Source organism: Neocloeon triangulifer, unplaced genomic scaffold (assembly GCF_031216515.1).
Source record: "Neocloeon triangulifer isolate White Clay Creek 2 clone unplaced genomic scaffold, ASM3121651v1 ptg000015l, whole genome shotgun sequence".
Lineage (NCBI taxonomy): Eukaryota > Metazoa > Arthropoda > Insecta > Ephemeroptera > Baetidae > Neocloeon > Neocloeon triangulifer.
This window is the reverse complement of record NW_026775557.1, coordinates 3,404,035-3,425,551: the sequence shown is the minus strand read 5'-3', so window position 1 is coordinate 3,425,551 and position 21,517 is coordinate 3,404,035. Positions and strand designations below refer to the sequence as shown.

Sequence of the window (21,517 nt, the reverse complement as noted above, 5' to 3'; positions counted from 1 at the left end):
GCAGCCGCGATACATTATATGTTTCGTCTCTGAGCAAATAATACGGTGGCTGCTCATTCCATTATCTGCTTTGATGTGACGCTTTTGCCGACAATCACACGTGCGCGCATTTTTTGACGTTTTCCCAGGCAATTTCACGTTCTTCTTGTTTGTTTTTCCACGCCAATTCAGTCAATTCAACAGATAAAAAATCGCTTTGTTTCATTCTGTGAAACAATTAATTACACTACCTTTTAAATTCTTAAACAAAGAAGGATAATTTTCTACTATTTTTTTTTAAACATGCAAATAGCCTCTAATTGATTTTTTTTCTATAAGATAAATTATTATTATTTATTCTTGTCAATTGTAAGACAAAATATTTGTTGATTTTTGAAAATAGCTCTTGCGAGATAGTGTCCGTCCATATAGACTAAAATTTGATTTTGTTTACAGGCCGAGATAGAAGAGGAAATAGAGAAGCGAGTGAACATGGCTGCTCGACAAGAACCTTTTTCTCTCTTTTTTGTCGTCAACGTTTCTCCTTCGAGATGACCAACAGAAAATAAAAATGCCCTCTGCACGTAAGAAGTTTGAATAATCTCCAGGGAGCTTGTTTGTAGTTTGTATCGAGGACGCAAAAGGCTATCTGGCTTCTTGGATCAAAGTTTTGATCAAAACCCGTCGCTCTCCTCTCTAGGAAAAGCTGCTTTCAACACAAAAAGCTCACCAAAAGAAAATAAATTTATACCTAATAAGCTTTGAAATTTGTCGCAAATCTTTCAAACTTTTTTCCATATAAAACTCCGCTCGCTTCAATTAACGAGCGGCAATAAAAAATACTTTTCGGGCCGTCCAATAAATTCGAATATGAAATTTATTTGCCAAACTGCGTTGTAATTGACTGCTGTTTTGTTCAGTGAAGTACGGAGGGCAGTTTTATTGGCAGGTTTTTGAGCGCGTGTGCGGGTGGGCGATAACTCAAAAATATTTCCAGAGATCAAGCGGACGCTGCTTTGACATTTATTTGATTTCAGTTGGGTGTATATCAAAACGCGGCTCGAGGGATTTGCTCGCGTCCGTCCAACGATAATTCACAACGCTTGGCTGAATTAAATAATTGTCATTTAAATCAACTGGTCCGCGATCAAAATTGCATGACCAAAGCTTTTAAATGGACCCGATCGCAAATTTATTGTTTTCCAACAGTTGCAAAACTTGTGAAATTGAGCATTTGACAATAATATAAATATATTATTTTGAAAATGATGATTTGGACGTGCTCGTTTCGCCGGTGCATTTGGAGCAATTAGAGCGAATCATTTATGCTTTAATGAACTGTGCGTATTATCAAGTTAATCCAGTAATAATTGAGTGCTCGGCAGTGAAGATAAAACCCTCTTTCCAAAATGGTTTCGCGTTTTCATTAGCAATACAAACTAATGGAATTCGGTACTAAATTACTTTGTGGAGAGGAAAAATTTTGATATAAAGGGGGACAGTTTGTCGATTTATTTCCTATTTTTTTTTCTGGGAGAAATACAAGACTTGTGAATTTTGTATGAATTTCAAAAAGTTGTCACTGAATGTAATTCATTCTAAAATTTATTTTTGCAGACTTTAAATTTTGAGAATGTAAAAGATTGATTATATATGTGGTTAATGTGGTAAGTTCAAATTAATAAAATTAACCATAAACACTTATATATTCAATTTTTTTATACATTTTATTCCATACTGTAGCAAAAATGTTCCCCTTTTTGAAAATTATTCTAGATGCTTCTATTTTTTTATAACAGCATATAAATTGCCCTTGCATATATTTTTTATGCCAAATAAGATCAGTTTCTTGCGATAAATAAGTTTGTATATTTATACGTGATTCAAGAATTTTTTTTTTAAATTTTTGAGTTGTATTGTTGCAAGAATTGCTTTATATATACTTTTTTTTGATAAATTTTCTTAAGTAAACAGTTCAGAGCATAATTGATATATGAAATCAAACTCCAATTATTAAGCATTTATAAAATTATATCAACTTATTCCACACGTTCTTATTTGATTTAAGGGCTGAACAGTTTTTTATTTTGAGTTAAACATAGGTACAATTATTTTGATTGATGTTGATCTTAATTGGAGAGATTTTGCAACGTTTTTTCAACACTCAATTTTAAATCAGCCACTCAATTTTCCAATAATATTTCAATCAACAACCGCCTCTGGCACCAAAACATTCGTTCGTGCTGAATGTCAACACCGGATAAAATGGAGCAAATCTCGTGGGGCTCTTTTCAGGGGTGCACCTGGGCAATCGGTACTCACCTGCTTTGGTCGACGACCGGCGGCGCCATCCACCTGGCGGCGGTCAGTTGTCCGGCGGACCCGAGCGGCTCCTCCTTGAGGCCGGTGGCCATGCTGGGGCCGCGCGGCTGGTGGTGGTGGTGGATGTGGTGGTGGTGGAGGCCGGCGGCCGCGGCCGCCGCGTCCTGCAGGCCGAACATGAGTCCCGACGGGGCGGCCCCCCTGGTGCCCTGCTGGTGGTACAACTTGGACCAGCAGACAGGGCCGGCGCCAGTGCCAGAAATGTCCTCCAGTTTTGAGCCGCGGCAACGCACTGACTGCTGAACCGAAAACGACGACGAGCACGCTGCTGTTGCTAGTGCTTTTCCAGTAGTGGTGCGCTTTTCCGGAAAATTGGCGGCACCAGACGGAGAGATGGAGTCACTTTCCTGAGCGGCGAGAGAGTGCGGGCGCTCCGGGGGTCGACGGGCGAGCGAGTGAACTCGGCGGCGCTGCTGCGCGAAAACCACCCGCCCGCCGCGCTATATAGTTGAGGGTTGCGGAGGAGTGGCTTCACCCATGACTCCCTCTTGCCCTATGAGGGTGTACACTTGAGAGACTGCGCATTGCGCGCCCCACTGGGGACGCTAACCTATGGAGGCCGCGCCGCCCGTGAACGCCTATCACCAGGGAGCGTTACGCTCTAAACGAGCCAATGAGGATTGATGTCGGGGGCCGACGGCCGTCGCCAAAGCGCCGACCCCGGCCGCGCCGCCGCTCCAGTCGGCCGAGCACGTCCTCCAGAGGAACACGTCCGGCCGCGCGGCCCCCAAGGCGATGATTTTTACGACGGAAACGGCGCCAGACACGAGCGCCGAAGGATGAATAAAAATATGCTGGCAATTCATATACTCTGTTTTTTTTCCCACGCTCAAACACCTCGCAATTCTCTCAGGGCGGATGAATCTTTCTAGGCATGAAGAAGGACGATTTTTTTTATTTTACTTGGAAGAGAAAATTAATTCAAAGAAATACAAATAAATAAAATAGGAATTAAATGGAATATATATAAATAAATTGGAAAATTTTTCAATTGACATTTCCATTTCACATATTTATCTTCAACGTTCGTGTTTGTAATGATTGAACAGAAAATTGAAGCAAAACAATAAATTTTCAATATTTAAAATGTTTGTTTTCCTTCAATAGTGGTTCTTTTTAAAGCCTTAGAACATTATATAGCTGGGATGAAGAATGAATTTAGTTATAGTTTTAAGGTCTGTTTATAAAGTAAAATTGAAAAAGAGCCAGGAAATTAATAACAACAGAACGATTTATGGAATATATTGAAGATAATTTATCCTGATTTATTTGCAGCTTCAAACTGTTTTAAATGAAAATCGTAAGAAACTATTTTCACAATTTTCATAAAATGAGACTTTGTTTTTCAACTCCACTTAATGATTTCAATCAATTGATCGTCCAGAGGGTGTCTCCTTTGATATTCCAAATTAGCCTTCCGTAATTAAAACTTGTGTATATTTATTTAAATTTTCATGACTTTTACTTGGCGAAATTCCCAGAAGAACAAAAATAATTTTGTATTTTACATTGCACGAAATATAGATCAATTACATCTCTCTGTGTCTTTTCCTTGCTTTCATAGGCAACAAAGTGTACCGGTGGGCACTGCCAGTTGCATACGCTGCGAATCTGCAGGCGCATATTTAAATGTACATTTTAACGAATTGCTCGGTGTTTGTGTAATTTTTATTTGCCAACTATAGGTGGTGCGGTCACGAATGCGCTTTGAATTTAATTAAACGCATCGCGGTAAATGATTCTAATTTGTTCCACGTCATTGAAAAATCCATATAGTCGCGGGCTGCATATATGCTGTGCTCGGGACACAACGCGTGTGACGTCAACACGTCACCAATGAAATCACACTCGTGGGATGGAGCCGCAGCATAATCGGTCCGCCGCTGAGCTGCAAATAATATAAAATGCCTCGATGTTTGCTGGAGTTGAAAAAGCGATTAAAAATCAACCGATTTCACCTGCAAAAAAAAAAAATATGCAACGCGTTCCAACTTGAATGGAATTATCTGGGGGAGAAAATTGCGTCTTTCGGAGAGAGGGTGACTTATATTTCAGTCACATATTAAATTGGTCCAACGAGCTGAAGCAACCGGAACAAATTAAGAGTCGGCCGCCGGAGTAAGTTACTCCTTTCTTGCTCGCTCGCTCTCTCACTTTTAATTTAATCTGCGCACCCCTGTAGCATCGCAGAAAATGGTTCGGCGAGAGAAAGATCGGTGCAAAGAATTAAACCCGTCTGCTTAATATTCTCTTCGTGCGCAATGCGACTGCAATGCAGGTTTTATGTTTCATCCTATTCTGAGCGAGTAGTTCTCTCTTCAATCGCTCCTCGCCTCTGTATATAAAGTTAAAAGCAGCGGGGCTTTGCGACGAGAGCATGTGTGTGTGGATATTTGCAGTGATTCCACCTTCCTTGATGAATTATGGACGAGTCCGCAGAGAGGGTAGATCGATTTGTCGTTCATTAAAATTTAAAGCAATCGAGTTTTTTTTTCATCAGCTCAACGGCCCCTTTTTTAACATAGTAATTTTTAATTCGCACGTTTTTTCCATCCCCGCTGCTATTTGTTATTTCCGCTTTTTTTTTATCAGTCATGTTTGAATCTCGTCTGGTTTTCCATTTAAAAAAGCACCTCCCGCTAAAACGCTGTTTATTATATAATACGCGGCCGGTCGCTAATGCTCTGCTCGTTTGAGCAAAGTCGGACAAAAATGCGCCGCGCCGGCAGATTTGTGCCTGTTAAAACCTCCCTCAGTCCCCGTATGGGTATCACCACTTAATTTCCCCACAGGAAATATTTCCACCCGCCGCTTTTCATGCTCAAATTGATGCTGCTGGAGAGAGAACGCGATTTAAAAAGTCATTCCGCATTTACTGTCATCATGATGTTTTGTGAATTTTTATAAACTCTACGCTTCCAATTCCAAAGCCCTTCCCTTGCATAAATAACACGTCATAAACTTGTATACCTTCTTTAAAAATAATTTTGTACAGGGAACTTAACATTTTAAAAACTTTCAAAAATTTCCACAAATTTATTTAGCATGATATTTTGACTTTAGTATGTAATATAATTTAAGCTATTACATAACTGACAGACAATTAACACAGTTTTTGCATACGTGCTGTGTGCAGAGAGATTTTTAAATATAATATTTTGTTAGTCTAGTTTCTCTTGAAAATTAAAAAAGAAAACAATAAGTTTTTTTTTCATAAAATTTTAATTTTATATAATTTTTACACAGTAATTTTTTCGGTTTTTTCGTAAAATTAAAATGTTTTTCTTCTTTGGTAGTGTGAGTGCCTGCGTTATTGCAATTTTTTGTGTAGAGTATAGTGTCGTATTTGGGAAGCATTTTTTTTTAAATTTTTGCTACAAAATTTGTTGTATTACAAAATAATACAAAATATATCCTAAGAGTTGTTAGAATTGTTCTGGCCAAATATAAAATATTTTTTTTTTAATTATTGTTTTAACAATAATTTTATAATTATAAATACAGCCCATTTTATCCGATGACATTGAATATCTGAGGATTAGACATCCATAGAATGCGAAAACTCTGGTGAGTTAAATTATAAATTATAATTGTATGTGGAAGTTTATACGTTACCAAAGTTCTGAAAAACTTCTTGTGCGCCATCACAATGTTTGAAGTTGGCGTTCTGTTCCAACCACACAAATATATACGTTTTAGAATATAACGGGCGCGGGCCGACTAGAAGTGGAACTCCGTGTTGAGATTTGCAAAAGCTCCCAGAGCTGTTTGGCCAATCAATCACTGCTTACATTCACCACATGCAACTCCCAGCACAGCCAACTTGATTGCATTTATAAAGTTCGGCAGCCGCATACGTGGTTGAATAAGAGACACAAACCACCACTTTCGATGTAAGCGAATTTGCATATATGAAGTTGTATTTAATTTGAATTAAATACATACACAACGTATTGAACAAAAAAGTTTTCAAAAATATAATTTTATTTTCATTTTAATGTTTTAGAAAGAACAAAAACTTGAAAAACTATTCGCTCTAATAACTGGCATATTTTTTCTCTCCGAATATGCAACTTCGAAAGGAGCAGGAGGAACATCAGAGTATGCGGCGGTTCCGCACACAGAGAGGGATGTGCGGTCCCCGAAGAGCACGAGAAGCAGAATTCACGACCTCAAGGTTATGACAGCATTACGACTTAGCCACCTCGATACCAGTAAAAAGAAAAATAAACGTATATTTTGCATTTACTCCACTTTGAATGCGCAGCTTAAATTTATATTTATGTGTCACCCTGCTTTTTATCTGCCGAGACTGGCTTGCTGCGTGCGGGATAATAGAAAAGAGCTCGCGCATAAAACAGAGGGATTTTTTATGTTGAGCCCCAACATAAAGCACCGCCGCCTCCGGGACAGCCAATACACACACAGGGGCGCTGAATTTTTCATCGAGCATCCGCGCCTCACAAGCTCAGGAGATATCCACAGGCAGGAATCTATAAAATTGAATTCAATGGTAATTCTATACCATGTATCTTAGAACACTTAACGCAATTATTAAATTTTCCTTCAATTATAAAATTCAATTTGTCGTTTAACAAACTAATTTCAACTTACGTGCAAAATGTTAATGTTTTTTGGTGTTTTTATTGTTTTTTAATAACAATAAGGCATTATTCTTGATTCTTGTGATTTTTGTACCAGTCGAGAAATTTTCCTCATTGCAGAGACTTAAATTTTTGTTAAACTAATGTTTCAAATTGTATTCTGTGTAAGACAAATAGTAAATGAATAAAATTATTATAGGTCAGTAACAATAAGGCATAATGTTTTTTATAATTATAAATTACTTTTCACACATATATCTTAATATAACATTTAAAATTATGATTGTCTCAATTTGGATACTTTTGTGTTAAATAAAACCGTAACAGCTATTTTCATTGATAATAAAATCAATAATATGAACATTCTTTGCTCTTTATTTATCTTCAATAATTAAAATGGAAGAGATTGAAAAGATATTAAGTTAGGACCTTTCGCATACAAAGAATTCAAATAAATATTGCTTAAAAACTGGCATTTTCCCCTCCTGTATGTATCAAGACAATTTTCAAAGTCTAGTCTCCCACTTGGTCTGTAAATTCAACACAACTCAATTTTTTATGCAAGTCACGACGTAAACAAAGCAATTGTTGAGCGTTGCCGTGGCTTAACAAACTATAGACCTCTTCGCACAAAAAGCGAGTTTCTCGCAGTGATAATTTCCTTGACAGGGCAACAAACAAAATGGGCCTTGCTAGCTCGCTCAGGTCGTTTTTCTCAGGTAGATACAAAAAGGCCACCCAGGAGACGCATAAAAAGCGTGTAATGTGCGCGCTTCTGGAGTGTCAAACTCATTCAGCGATGATTTACGACGAGCTCGGAATTTAAACTATGCATGCGCGAGAGCGAAATGTACATTTATAATAATGAAATGGGCTGTTAAATAATAATAGAGTGCGGGCGGCCGGGCGCGTAGTTTGCATAAATAAATATACATGCATAGAAAGAGCGATGCAAATGACACGCGAGGTCGCGCTGCTGATTAAAGGATAAATATTTATTGGCCCGGACGCCGGTCTGTTTGTATCGGTATTATGAATAAAAGTAATTTAACACGCTCGGCGCCGCTCTCGGGCCAATCGGAAATAGATATGGAATTTATAATCACCCTTTATACGCCGCGCCGTTATATTCCGGCATGTTTTGAAATAACACAAACACGCGCCCGCCGATCACTCTCTCATGTTTGTTGCAAAACAAAATTAATATTATCACGCGCGGCATGTGTGTGTTTGCGGTCCCAATAGGCGTTCGCGCCGCGCTCGACGCTTCGCTCCGACTCTCAACCCTTCCGGTGTCCGCTCTCAATATGCTCCCCGTCTATGCTTTGGCAAATAATTTATTTATTTATTTTATTTATTTATTTATTCTCCATTCAGATACATGAAATACACAATATTTAATATGAAATTATTAAAAGAACAGTAAATTCTGGAAATTTATTAAACGTAAGATTAAACGTAAAAATTAATACAAATTGAGAACAAGAAACAGAATTAATTAAAACACTTCCGCCTTACATTAAGTCAGATACTATTAATCTATTCAGAGGACCACATTCAAACAATTCGAAGCTATATTTAAAAAGCTACCCAGAAGCCCAAGTGTCATTAAGAAAATATAAAAACTCAAAATGAAAATTATCTATTGTTCCAAAATAATTAGCACTTAATTAAGAAATAATTTAACTTCCAAAAGAAATTTAACTGAACGAGAAAATCAATGCTCGGAAAACAAATTAAATTGTCCAAATTTCAACTTATTTTGCTGTAAATCTTATTTTTTTTTTTTTTTTTGCTCAATCACGATTTCCGTTTCCTAAATTATTAATTTACTTCATTTTGCATATTATTTAAATATTTAAAATTATTTCTGTTCAATTTGATCATATTGAGCATTTATTTTTCTTTCCAATTTTCATTTTGATGCATAATGCAGTCATTTCAATGGTAACAGTCGAGGTGGATTTCATGAAAAATTGAAAGTTGGCGAACCTCATTACAAGGACAAAATTATTTGCAACAAACTTCGCCCAGTTTAAATTTTTCAAAAATAAATAGATCTTAAATATTTCTAAAAATACAAACATTTATTAATAACATATAGTTCCCTTCAGAAAATCATCAATACGATAGAAGATTGAAACAATAAAAGTAAAGATAAAAACCCTGAATTTTAAACTCGGATGGTTTTGATTTCAAACAATAAGTAAATTGGATCAGTTCATTTCGATGGCAATTTTCTTCATAGTTGCCCTATCTACCTTTCCTCCTTTCGTAATTGGCAGTTTTTCCACAAACCTGACGCCGCCGTGCAAGTGTTTGTAAGAGATCAAGCGTTCGGCCACAAAGTCGCACAATTCTTTCTCAGTAACTTCTCCCTTTCGAACCACAAATGCCCTGGCCACATTGAAGCAGTCAGGGTGATGTAGTCCGACCACCACCACTTGAATAACGCCAGGGTGCTTTTGAAGTACGTTTTCAATCTCAGTAGGGGAAATCTGTTCATAATTATTTAATAAAGTATAAAATCAGCAAGTAATACTTTTTTGATGTTTACTAACATAGGTGTGAAAGTATTTGAAAATGAAGCTCAGCCTCTCCGTGATGAAAATATGTCCATCCTCGTCGAAAAAACCAATGTCACCAGTGCTATACCAGCCGTCTTTGTCAAAAGAGGTTTGCACTGGCTCAAGAGTGTCCTTAGACAAGTAGCCTTTCATGACTTGGGCGGATTTTACTCTTATTTCACCCCTTTTCCCAGGTCCAAGACTCTCGCCAGTGTTAACGTCTACAACCTATAACTGTTTATAAGAGATTAAAAATATCCAGACAAATAATTTTACTTTGGCCAGCATTCCATGCGTCAATTTCCCCGATGATACCCATTGATCACCTTAATAATATAATGAATACCCTAATGCCTCATAATTTGTAAAACTATTTAAATTTTACCATCGTTTTCTTTAATTACCAATTTTGGCACTCTCTCTGTGTTTGTCACTACAGCACACTCCGACATTCCATACAACTGCAAATCAAGAATTATAATTATAAATAGAGGAAACAATCGCTAAAAAAAATTATCTATGGTCGTATCTAGAATCAATAAAAATTTAATTCAAGCCTGATTTTGTTTTTATTTATTTTTTTCACATTCAAATTTCAAGCAAAATATTTAATTTAAATTGTTATTTTCCACTGAGGCCGCATCATAATTTTTTATAATGTAGTACATAGCAAAATTATATAACTTGACGCTAATAATCTTGTGTGGCAGCAGCAATTTTACTGTTTAATTTTCTTGTGATAAGTGATCACGAGGTTTTGCCGTTTCCTCGCGTTTTGTTTATTGCTCTTTTATTTTGACTCGACTTGTGAATAATAACAATACTTAATTATTATTATTATTTATTCTTCACAAATCAAGTCATGAAAAAAAATACTTATTTATAAATAATATCATGCAACTTTCACTCATTAATAAATATATTATTTTACCTGTTTTATTTGCACGTTTGGAAATTTTTGGTAGAGAATTTCCATGGTAGTTGGATCAATGATTCCCCCAAAGCACAAGATAGCCTTAAGAAAACTCAAGTCAGTGGTGGCCAATTTATCGTGTCGAGCGAACCAAGTTGCAACAAATGGATACATGACCGCAGTGGCTGGCTGAAGTGAGATTTTATTTAGAAAATTGCGTAATAAATTGATTGTTTACGAATACTTTGTATTTCACCAAGTTATTGAAAAAATCCTCTCTTTCAAATTTCCCAAGATGAAAGACGAGGGATCCGTTGGCGATTGAACCAAGAGTGACCACGAAAGCGCCTATGGCAAAGTTGCTCATTGGGGTCATGAAAGTATCTTGGAAGTAGTTGATGATCCTACAACGAATTTTTGTGTTTGTTAAATACTTATTCTTTTATTATTTTTGTGTACTCTTTGTGGAAGATAAGGGCAATCATCGATCTGTGGGTGTGAGCGGCTCCCTTTAGCACTCCAGTGCTGCCGCTTGTATTAGCGGCAAAAGTAATGTCGTTTGCATCAATCTTGACGTTTTCATGAAATGCTATAAGTATTTTTTTTTTTTAATTTTTCGTATTTTTTTTTTATAATTTTTTTTAATTGTCTTTTTTAATTTTACCTGACCCATCGTCATTGAGCAATTCATCAAAAGTGATTGCACCCTCAACGCTATTTTTGCTAAACACAATTAGCCGAATTGGTTTGTCCAATTGAGCGATTGCCTCTCTAAGAAGTGGCAAAGTTTCCTCATCACCCAAAATAAACCGTGCTTTTGCTTCAATATTTTGGCGGGCAATTTCACCTGTAATTAAAGTTTTATCTAAACAATATGCTTGTTGAAAATATGATCACATACAAGGATCATTGCATAAAAAATAAATAATCATAATACATTAAGATGGTAAAAATAATTTTTCTTTTGATTCTAGGGATGCTTATTTTAATGATATACTTGGTAGTTCATTTTGAAAAGTGCCTCTGACAGCGCCGCCTAGTCTCCAAACGGCAAGTTGAACTAGATAGATTTGGGTTATTTCGTAGGTAACAAAATGCAAAACGTCGCCCTTTGCGAAACCGAGACGGGTCAGAGCGCTTGCGATCTTTCTTGATTTTGGCTCAATGTCGCAGAACGGAACTTCAGTGCCTGTGCTTGCGTCGATCTAAAATCAATTGGATAATTTTAGTTCTTACAATTGGATGCTCCATAATAAAATTAGCAACAAAATAGTGAGATTTCTTTATAGTCTAAACTATTCATTACTTGATGCAATTTACATTGTTATGAATGCAAATTTAAAGAAAAAGTATAATATAATTAATAACAAAAATCATGAATTTAAGAGAAAAATTGCATTTAGAAAATCTTACCAGCCAGGGTTTGGTAGATTTTTCCATCTTCGCCTGACACAATCTCTTGTACAGATAATCAAAAATAGATTCATTTGGCAAGTCTTCCTCAGCATCTTCATATGGTGACTTGTAAATGTGCTCCACTGAATTTATTCAAAGTCATAACAGAAAAAATAAGGATGAAACATTATACTTATTCCAGCCTTATGAGATAATATTGGACGCCTATCAACATCTGGCAGCGGCGCACTTTTTGCACTGGCCTCTATGAAGCTTCAGCCGACGTTTTTATCAACTTATCTCGACCTTGAGGAACCAACGAAATGATGGGGATTTTTTATTGAACTTTGCCCTGAAGCTCTGATTATATATACAATAATTTAAGCTTACTAAAACCTTTTATAAGATGTGGCCATTACTGATAAGAAACATAGGGTAGTTAAGTTGAATGTGCTGATAATTTTTATTGGAATTCATAACAAAGCGTGACGATGCGAGAAAAATAACGATGCAAAATTTAACTTCCAATGTGTTGCAGAATGTAAATTTTAAGTCAACAAATATAAATAATCTGATTATTTCAGTTTAAGGTCATGAATAATTGATATATTGTTTATTTTATTAGGCTTACTCAACGATTAAGTTTTCATTAATTATCATTATTTATAAATTCAATTAAGCTTCACTTTTTATCAACATTCAAATTCCATGCTCTTGACTAAAACTATTATTGTAATAAAATCTAAAATTAAAATATAAATTTCCACTTGTATTGCATTTTGGACGTTACAAAATTATAAGATTTTTATGATTCAAGGAAGGTGAAAAAAAAAACACTAAACAGAATAAAGATTTCTTCGTGAGCTTGTCATGACATCACAATAAATAATATAACTATAAATATAAATAAATGAAAATTATATAATTACAAAAGTTTTTTCAGATATTGAGATGTGTGCGCGTCGCTCAGGTGGAAAATGACATTACGAATGCAATGAAAAGTTAAATAGTAATTAAATTCAAATTGGAATTGCGCGTGACACATGCAGGGCGGCCGTCGGGAGCTGCTGGGGCTGCGCGGATGAGAGAGAAAGAGAATATAATAAAGGCGCGGCGGCAGCGCAAGCGGGTAGCATGATGTGTAAATATTTCCATCTGGGTGGATATTGGCACGGCAATATAAGTAAGGTGGATGTAACGGGGGTGGAAGCGACGATAGTGGCCCCCAAGGGTGAAATCTCAGCTTTGCAGACGTAGCTATTTCGACATGGAATTACAACGCGCCGCTCACACACACACACAGATAGCTGCAGCCCAGCAGCAGCCTAAGGCCTCCGAAGCTCTCGCACTCCATAATGCACTTTTTCCATATTGTGTTTAGATAGGACGCGGGTGGAAAGGAGAAAAGCGAGATAGAGGCCCTTTTTTACACGGGGTCACAGCAGCTGATTTTCGTTTTGCTCAGTTTTATAAGCTTGAAGTTGAATTTTTATTTGAATTGAAAAAAAAAACGGGGTTTGTGCAATTTCAATAAATTATATTGATTTTTTTTTCATTGATAGGCCTGTTTGTTTTATTCCTCTTTTTAAATTAGAATGTATTTTTTATGCAAGGAAATGCCTATTTTATAACTTTTTCAGTAACTGAAGTGACATTTGATTGGCTTCTTACATTCGTATTTAATTAGTTGGTTTATGACATAGGGCATAAACTAAGCCACATCCAATTACATTATTGATTATCATGATGGTATTTTTGGAATTAATTTCCAATAATATTCCATTTTTATATAAAATTCAAGCAAAATAGGTTTTTAATAAACTGTTAAAATGCACAAACAAAATAACAAAATATTAATAACCCCCTAGAAAAATAACACCTAAAATTAGTATAATTTATTTAAAAATCATTTAAAAAATAATTAAATATAAAGTAATACAAAAAAGATTTTTAATTTCAAATACTATTATTTAAAATGAAAAATAATAAATATTTAATTAGCACTTTGACTAAACGCCTTTTTTTATTAAACTATGCATAATTATTTTTTTTAAGCAATTCTATGTATTCATTGACATCATTTGGCATGATTCTATGATACCATACTCTGGGTAGGTCACTCATTTGCAATTTTCTAAGAAAATATTAAAATCTGTGTCTCATATATCAATATTGTAAATTATAAATTTTTATTTCTTATTTACACCTGCAGGGAATAATTCTCGATCTTCAAAAAGAATCAGAATTTTGCATTTCAAGTGCTCTCTGTGGGGCGGAGACACGCCTCTCGCTCGATCCCTGGGCAACGGTGGTGCTTTCGCTCTATTGAACCAGAGAGATTCGCCCGTTCTCGTTGAGGCAGGCGCTCGCGTTCACCTCGGCCACCAACGTCTTTCCCAACACTCGATTTCATCATTTAAATCACAACAACAATTTTTACTCTGCAGCCTCTGCGAGAGAAACAAAGAGAATTTTCGTGATCATATTCTTTGAAAATTCCAAAGTTTAAACTTTTAATTAAATACCTTTGAGATTTTTTCTTACTTTTTTAGAAATTAAAAATAAGCTAAAAATGTATTATTAAGTTCAACATCAATTCCAAGACTCGATTCCAAACAAACTTTTTGCAGCGTGCAGGTGTTGCGTGCGTTAATAAACTGCACGCGTGCAACAATCGCCGTTTATATTGGGGCACCTCAAAGCACTGCGCGTTTTACGAGCCGACGGCAGTGACCGTAAATTTTATGGTTTGGTCATCAGCCATTTAAAGTGCAACTCCGCCCCTGTGCATCGGCTGCAGCACTAAAAAAAAGCATGCAGCAAGGGCGCCGAAAAAGACCACTTATTCTTGGAAAGTGTATTAAACACAGAGCCTGGACGACAACAAGTTTTCTTTCCCAATCACTACGTTAAAAAATTGTACGGTTTCTCACCAAATAATTGCATAATATGCATAATTTATATATTATATAAAAATATAAATGTGACTCTTTGATAAAAATTTTCCCGTTCACCGCTCTAGCTCAGTGAGAAGGTTTGATTTGGCTGCCAATTCTCTCCCAATGCGAGTTTTTCATTTCTTGTTCGACTTATTGCGAGAGAATAAATTAATTGAAAAATATACAAAAAAAAAATACAGTTCTCCTATATCATTCCTATACATACGTTAAGGTTCAATCGTTTATAATTAAAATATTAAAATTGCAAATTAAAATCCCACTTTATTTTTGTTTTTATTTATGACTATATAGAGAACTGAATGAGCACCAAGATTTGCTAATAAACTATGTATAGATAATTTGGAATATTGCAGCTCAAAAGGAAAAAGCGACCAAGGAAATGGAAAATGCGTAAAACAATTCAGGATCGTGGAGGTTCAAAAAGTAAATTGTTTAAAAACAATTTATCTGATTTACTATCATTAGTTCTTCATTCTGTCTTAATAATGTCTATAAATTGGAAATTCATTTTCTTTTACTGTGTAAATAATTAAAATTATTTATTTTATTTTCTAAAACAGTTTGTAAATTTCGCTTAAAACTTATACCAGCACATTCCTTGGAAATTTAAGCATACACCACGCTTAAGCTGGAGTTTAAAATGTAATATCAAAAATTTGATGGCCATGCAGGGAATGTTAATCATGGTTGAGCATGTAGATATAGTCGGGTGCTTTTGTTGACGAGAGAGTCGCATGCTCGCCATAAAAGGGAAGACACACACAAATTCACTTTGCCCGGCAATAAAATTGCAATATTTCGCGGCGCAGACACGCGAGACAATGAAAGCAAATTGCCCATTTTGTGCGGAATTTCATTACACGGCGTTGCTCTCTGTAAAAAGGCTCTCTCGAATGACATGCACGGCACATAAGGCCGCCGAATACACAAAGTATAACAAGAATAATTTGGCGCACTCAACGTCGGACTTTAGTGCCGCTTTGGCGCGGCGGCCGTTTTTAAATAATTGATATTACGGCCGCGTGTGCACTTTTGTTATAGTTAAAATGCAATTGCCAGTGTAATAATAGGTGTGTAGCGCGGCGAGCTTTTCCAATGGTTCCCAGGTTGATCGTGCCGAGGTAAAATGGGTCATTAACCTTCGGTCACTGCCGCGTGACCTCTCTCTCTATTGTGCGCCTTTCTGCTGCCGCCGACGCCACCGCCGACCACCACCGCTACTCAATTAAACGGAATTTCGCGCCCCTCGCCGCCAATACACGTTTAGTGCGCAACTTAAAAATTCTTTCATTAAAACTGCTCCTCGGAGGGCAGCCGTCCAGCAACGGCGATGATTTAATCATTTGACCCTAGACCAGCAGCCTAGCTCAATTCTCTTTATTAGCAAGCAAAAACAAAATTATTATTTGAAATAAAATAAAAGAATTTTTTATAATAATTATTGAATTTGTTCTGTATTTCAAATTTTTTTTGATCATTTTTAAAAATTATAGCAAAATTATTTTAAAAATTATAATTTTTTAAATTTGCAATGATGACTGATATTCTTATAAAAATCTGAAAATAGGTTTCAATGTTAATATTATTTTTATTATTAAATTACGTTTTTACTTAATTAATAAAAAATTATTCTTCTTGTCTCATGATTTGTAATCAAATTGAACTTTATATAAATAAAATAAGATTGTAACACAGATGATTGTAGAAATATTTTCAGTTGCAATTGTAAGAGTCATGTAAGCTAACAGGCTGGTAGCTTTGAAATAATAATGCAGAGCCACAAAATTACCAAATGTCGATTGAAAAGCATTAAAAGTAATAAATTTCGTCACTTATTTGAATTGAGAGTGTTGATCCCGCAGCAGTCAAATCAGCAATTACACACAGAAGGACTCGCGTGCATATAATAAATTTAAATGCACCCAATTCAATCAGCCGTGCAGCAAGTTGAACAAAAGCAAATTCTCTTTTTCGAATGCCAAACATTTGCCCCTTTAACTGATTAGCATAAAAAAGAGTCTCTCTCGTTTTCAGACGCGACCAGCTGATTTTTAATGGCGAGCCATCAAGCCCTCGAGGGTCGTGTGTTTGGATGTGGCCAACTAAGAACAGATGGGGTGGTTTACGTGAGCGGGGTGCTCACCCCTCGCTGCTCCTTTCAGGGGTGCGGTACACGGCGGTGGCGCGCGACGATCACAGTTTTGATGGGCCGAGCTTTTTGCACGCGCCGCTTTTTTTATTTTGCAGCGTTTTCAAATGACAATGGCAATCAGCCCAGAGACACACACGGACGCTTCATTATTCTTGCAGTCGCTTCCATTAGCCGGCACAATGGCAAAAGTGGCCACCAACTTAATGGAACTCGCCAATAAGTGCACTTTTAAAACCATCAGTGGAGGCGTCTGCCTCGTTATCCACTTTTGATCATGCACAAAAGAGCACTAAAAATTATTTCTGATTGCATTTTTTTCAAAACCGTAAACATTTGTTCATGTTATATAACATTACTGCTATTTTTCATTCTGTTCAAAATGTTTTTTCCAAAATTTTTGAACGATCGAAATCAAAATTGTCGTATATTTTTCAGCCTTCTATTGTAAGAATTAAAACACAAAATTGATTTAATTTATCCGACCAGCAAAGGAAAAAGGCAGAAAGTAAATTATTTTTTTCAGAAATTTTGTATGTATACGTTTTTCATACAATTTCTTTCATAGACTTTTTGTTGTAATTTTACTTACTAACGACAGAAATTCTGAATTTACTGAGAAGAATGAATAGTAATAATAATAATAATAATCATGATCAAAGTAAAAAATATTATCGTTATACTTGGCCAAAAACGCCAAATCAGCCATACGAACCGTAAACAGGTCAATTTGAGAATTTTTTTAGAATGTATTCTATTTTTCAAATTTAAAAATGATTTAATTTATAAAAATATCAAAATTATTTGATTTTATAAAATGGTTTTGGTTTTATAATTTAAATTGTATTTTTAGATGGAGGAGAAAAACAGATTAAAAAAATATTAATGATTAAATTTAAAATAAAATAAGAACAACCAGCTGTTTAGCTTAAGTATTTAGATTTAGTTCAAAAATACATTATTGGACTAGTCGCAAGTCATTATTATTTTTTTCTTTTCAATATAAACGGTTAAGCTTAAGTGTTTTCATTCAATTAAAGCTTTGGAATAACATGCGTTTCTATGTCTCTACTTAATTAATAAATCCTGATGACGTTAGTATAAAAACGAAATAAAACGCGGAAAATCTTTTCTCTGTATATAAACTAAATTCAATTATCTTGTACATATAACACTTCAGAATATATGAATCAAATCAAAGTTGGATGAGCTTTCCGATTCAAAACAAAATCTTTGGTCGAGTGGACAAATTGAAAAACCGACTGCAATAACAACATTCCCCCTGTGCCATCCCGAACCCCATTGAAAAGATATTTTTCGTTCATTAACTCGGCGGACAGGTGCTGATGTTTTTTGCAGAGAGCGCGGCAGATTGCGCGCATTCGAATTCAGAAACTGATACACGCACCACCCTATAGTTGAAGCTTACATTGTTATTATTACATGCAGTAGGACCAGATATCGAGAGTACGAGCAGGGTGGGCCTGCGGGGGGAGGTAATGTGGGGTGGATCGTTGTTCCGGATCGTTAATTCACGAGCAAGGTGGACCAGCAAAGAGACAAAGAAGTCAGCACAGATAATGGGGCTCATCCTTCATTGCGGGCCAACATCTGTGCAGCTCATCAGCGCGCTTATTCAAACGCAGGGGCCATTTAAACTTTTAAAATACAATTTCATGCTGGTTTCGCCCGGCGCGCAAACACATCTGACTCGTTTTTACGACTGCCAGACATGCAGAGCAGAGAAAGGGTTTGTTTTGACTTTCCGCGTCAGCCGCGACGGTCAACTATTCGAAACCCGTTCGACCGTGCAAACAAAATTTTGAGAGAGCCGCCTGCTGTTTTTTGTGCAGCACACGACAAACAGCACGCAATTTTCTTATTGCGCGGGTCATTTTGTTTCTTCGTTTTTAACCATTTTTGTTAAGGAAAATTATTTTTACAACCTCTGTTCGTATTGAAAATTAAAATTTGTATTAAAACATATTTAAAGTTGTTTGATGCAGAAATTATTACTTGGGAATATTCTTCAAATTAAAAATAAAGCGAAAAGAAGACACAAGACTTTGGAAATATTTTGTGAATTTCATATTATAGGTAGCAATTATTGAAATGGATATTTAAAGATGAGCTTTTATAAATTTTAATGTAATATAATTGAATTGAATTAAAATTTCTAGAACATTCACATTGTTATTATTTATTTCTTTTTTATTCACTTCATATTGTGCCAAAACGATAAAAATTTCCATTCTTTCTCAAAAGATTTCAAACCAAACAACTTGAAATAGCAAAACAAGAATCAGACTTTTAATAAAGCCATTAAGAAAATTAAAAGCCAACGAGCAACAACGAGAGAGTTCATCAATAAGTGATGTGTTTTTAGGGAGTGCGTAAATCACTTGCCGCTCTTATTGGCAAAGAAGCCTCTTCTGATCCATTTAATTAAGCCGATACCCTCTTTCGCTGTGCCGCAGTTTGTGCGATCATCTGCTACTCGGCCGCGCACATGCGGAGGCAACAGGGCTTGAAATTTGAAACCTCTCGTCGAGAGTGCGGCCGCTCGTTACATAATACGCACCCACTTTCTCCGACAACCATTATGGTCTGTTCATTGAGCGAGAGATGCGCATCTTTTTTCCCATATGCCGGCCCCGACGTAAATGGAGCAGAAATTCACGTGCCCGTTGTTGTTTGATTGATTGCCAGAGTGACAACTGCACAAGCAACGCAGGCAGGACAAATCAGGTTTTTTCACACAAAACGGAATTGTAGCTTGACACAAGCGTAATTGTAATTATTACACTCTTATTTGTATATTTTAAGCGTTAAAACAATATTTAATTTTTAATTTATAATGTTCTAAAAAGTATTCAAAAAACATATATTTTTCTGAATTTTTTAATAACTTTTGTTTTTAAGTTTTCTTATTTAATTTAAAATTGTATCAATCAAGATTAATAATGCAAAGATTGCGAATGATTTGAACCTAGGATAAAAATTTTGGTTACACAGTAAGTAAATAACCGCGGTTTTAGTTAGATTGGCAAAAGCTGCGCAAATTATTTCCAATACTTGGTTGCGGATGCACAATTTCATTAAATTGAATTAATCAGGAGATTTAATAGACCGAATAAATCAATCTCCCGGTATAAAAGATAGTTGAGATAATTCCAAAGCGATAAATTTCATCCTGCTGTCCCAAGATAAATAACTTTTTATCCCATTTACAATTTTTTCTTAATCCGCATCAATGGGATAATCATTAAACCCGCACTAAATTGGCTCAATTGGCTGGTTATTTAAAGGTTGGAAACAATCTCTTTTTAAATTTTGCCAATTAACACAATTGAAAAACTTTCTCAAATCAGAATTTTTAAAGTGCAAAAGAAAAGTAATTTTGTATGAACAAATAAAAAACACTGACCTTGTTGAAGGTCTGCGCAGGGTGACTCCAGGGTGCTTGCTGATGATGATGGAGTTTGCCTTCCTAATTGGGGGTTGTCTTCAAAACGTTCCTTTTTTGTATTTCTGCAGTCTTGCTTTGGTCGCTCAGTCTTCAGCAGCTCCGCCTACTAAAACCAAAATTTTTATTGTTTTATTAAGAGAAGAAAAAAATGTTTGTATCGCCTGAGAAGAATAAAAAATAATAAAAGAAAACGAATTAAAATAATTTTAATGGGAAAAAGTTTTTTACTTGCGTCAATCGTTTTCTTTGTCGGAGGCCCTATTTGACGAAACTCCATGGTTGAGAGCTGACGGCGTTGTCAGTACACCAGGGTGCTATAGCCAGGCACCCCTGAATCCGCAAATTGAGGACGAGGGTTTTTGCCCTCGCCCTTTTCACAACCCTTTGCCCCGTTTGGCTACCCATACGGCGGGTGCTGTGGAGGGTCCTTGAAGGGTCTCAGCTCCTGCTATGCTAATCGCCTCCAACCTGGGGCAGCTTTCCTTCCTAGGAAATTAAAGAAAAACGAAATTAGTAATCATTGCGCTGCCTCTCTATCAAAACAAAAGGTTTCAAGTCACGTGTAATGAATGAATATGTTTGTATCGTTAAATTTTGCTCATTTACTTTTTATATGACTTTCTGTATGTATACCTCATGGGAGCTTCTGGGTCGGTTTTGGGAACGTTTGATGACCGGAACCCTGTCTTCGGACCTGGATTCAGGACCTCCAATGGTCTTGAAGGACAATATCGGCCCGCAAACACTTCTTTAAGGAACGAAAAGTCTTTTTATTTACAGAAAATCACATATTGCACTTTGAACTATTTATCTGGATATATCCACCCGATTGGACTCATGGACCTTTATCTCTGCACATGGACTGAAGAGGGAACAGCTGGCTGGAGCAACATTATAATGTTGTACCAACAAAACAAATTTTCATATTGAAATGAATTCAGGAAAGTGTTTGAATTATTTTGATTTCCACGATCTTAAATTGCAGAAAATTGTAAATTTAAAATTAACAAATTTTTAGTCTTGGCCAAATTATAAACTTTACTATAAAAAATTGTTAGGTTGCCTAGATAACATAAGTCAAGAATTTTAGCTGCATATG

General features: G+C 35.9%; 2 protein-coding genes across 5 annotated transcripts in view; both read right to left on the bottom strand.

Moving 5' to 3' along the window:
- Positions 1 to 2,741, bottom strand: part of LOC132202221 (transcription factor collier) — a 43,125-nt gene extending 40,384 nt beyond the window's left edge. For all 4 annotated transcript variants that reach the window (XM_059628998.1, XM_059628999.1, XM_059629000.1 and 1 more), the window contains exon 1: positions 2,302 to 2,741. In XM_059628998.1, the coding sequence (XP_059484981.1) occupies positions 2,302 to 2,480 (179 nt within the window). In that variant the 5' untranslated portion in view covers positions 2,481 to 2,741. The remainder of the gene's footprint in view (positions 1 to 2,301) is intronic.
- A 5,998-nt stretch (positions 2,742 to 8,739) lies between these two features.
- LOC132202323 (uncharacterized) lies at positions 8,740 to 12,091 on the bottom strand. Its single transcript, XM_059629166.1, has 11 exons — positions 12,034 to 12,091; positions 11,859 to 11,983; positions 11,443 to 11,650; positions 11,110 to 11,292; positions 10,905 to 11,034; positions 10,690 to 10,849; positions 10,464 to 10,634; positions 9,918 to 9,993; positions 9,809 to 9,858; positions 9,527 to 9,760; positions 8,740 to 9,463 (listed from the first exon to the last, which is right to left on the bottom strand). Coding segments are annotated over exons 1-11 (1,620 nt in total). The 5' UTR covers positions 12,035 to 12,091; the 3' UTR covers positions 8,740 to 9,181.
- Positions 12,092 to 21,517: the final 9,426 nt, after the last annotated feature.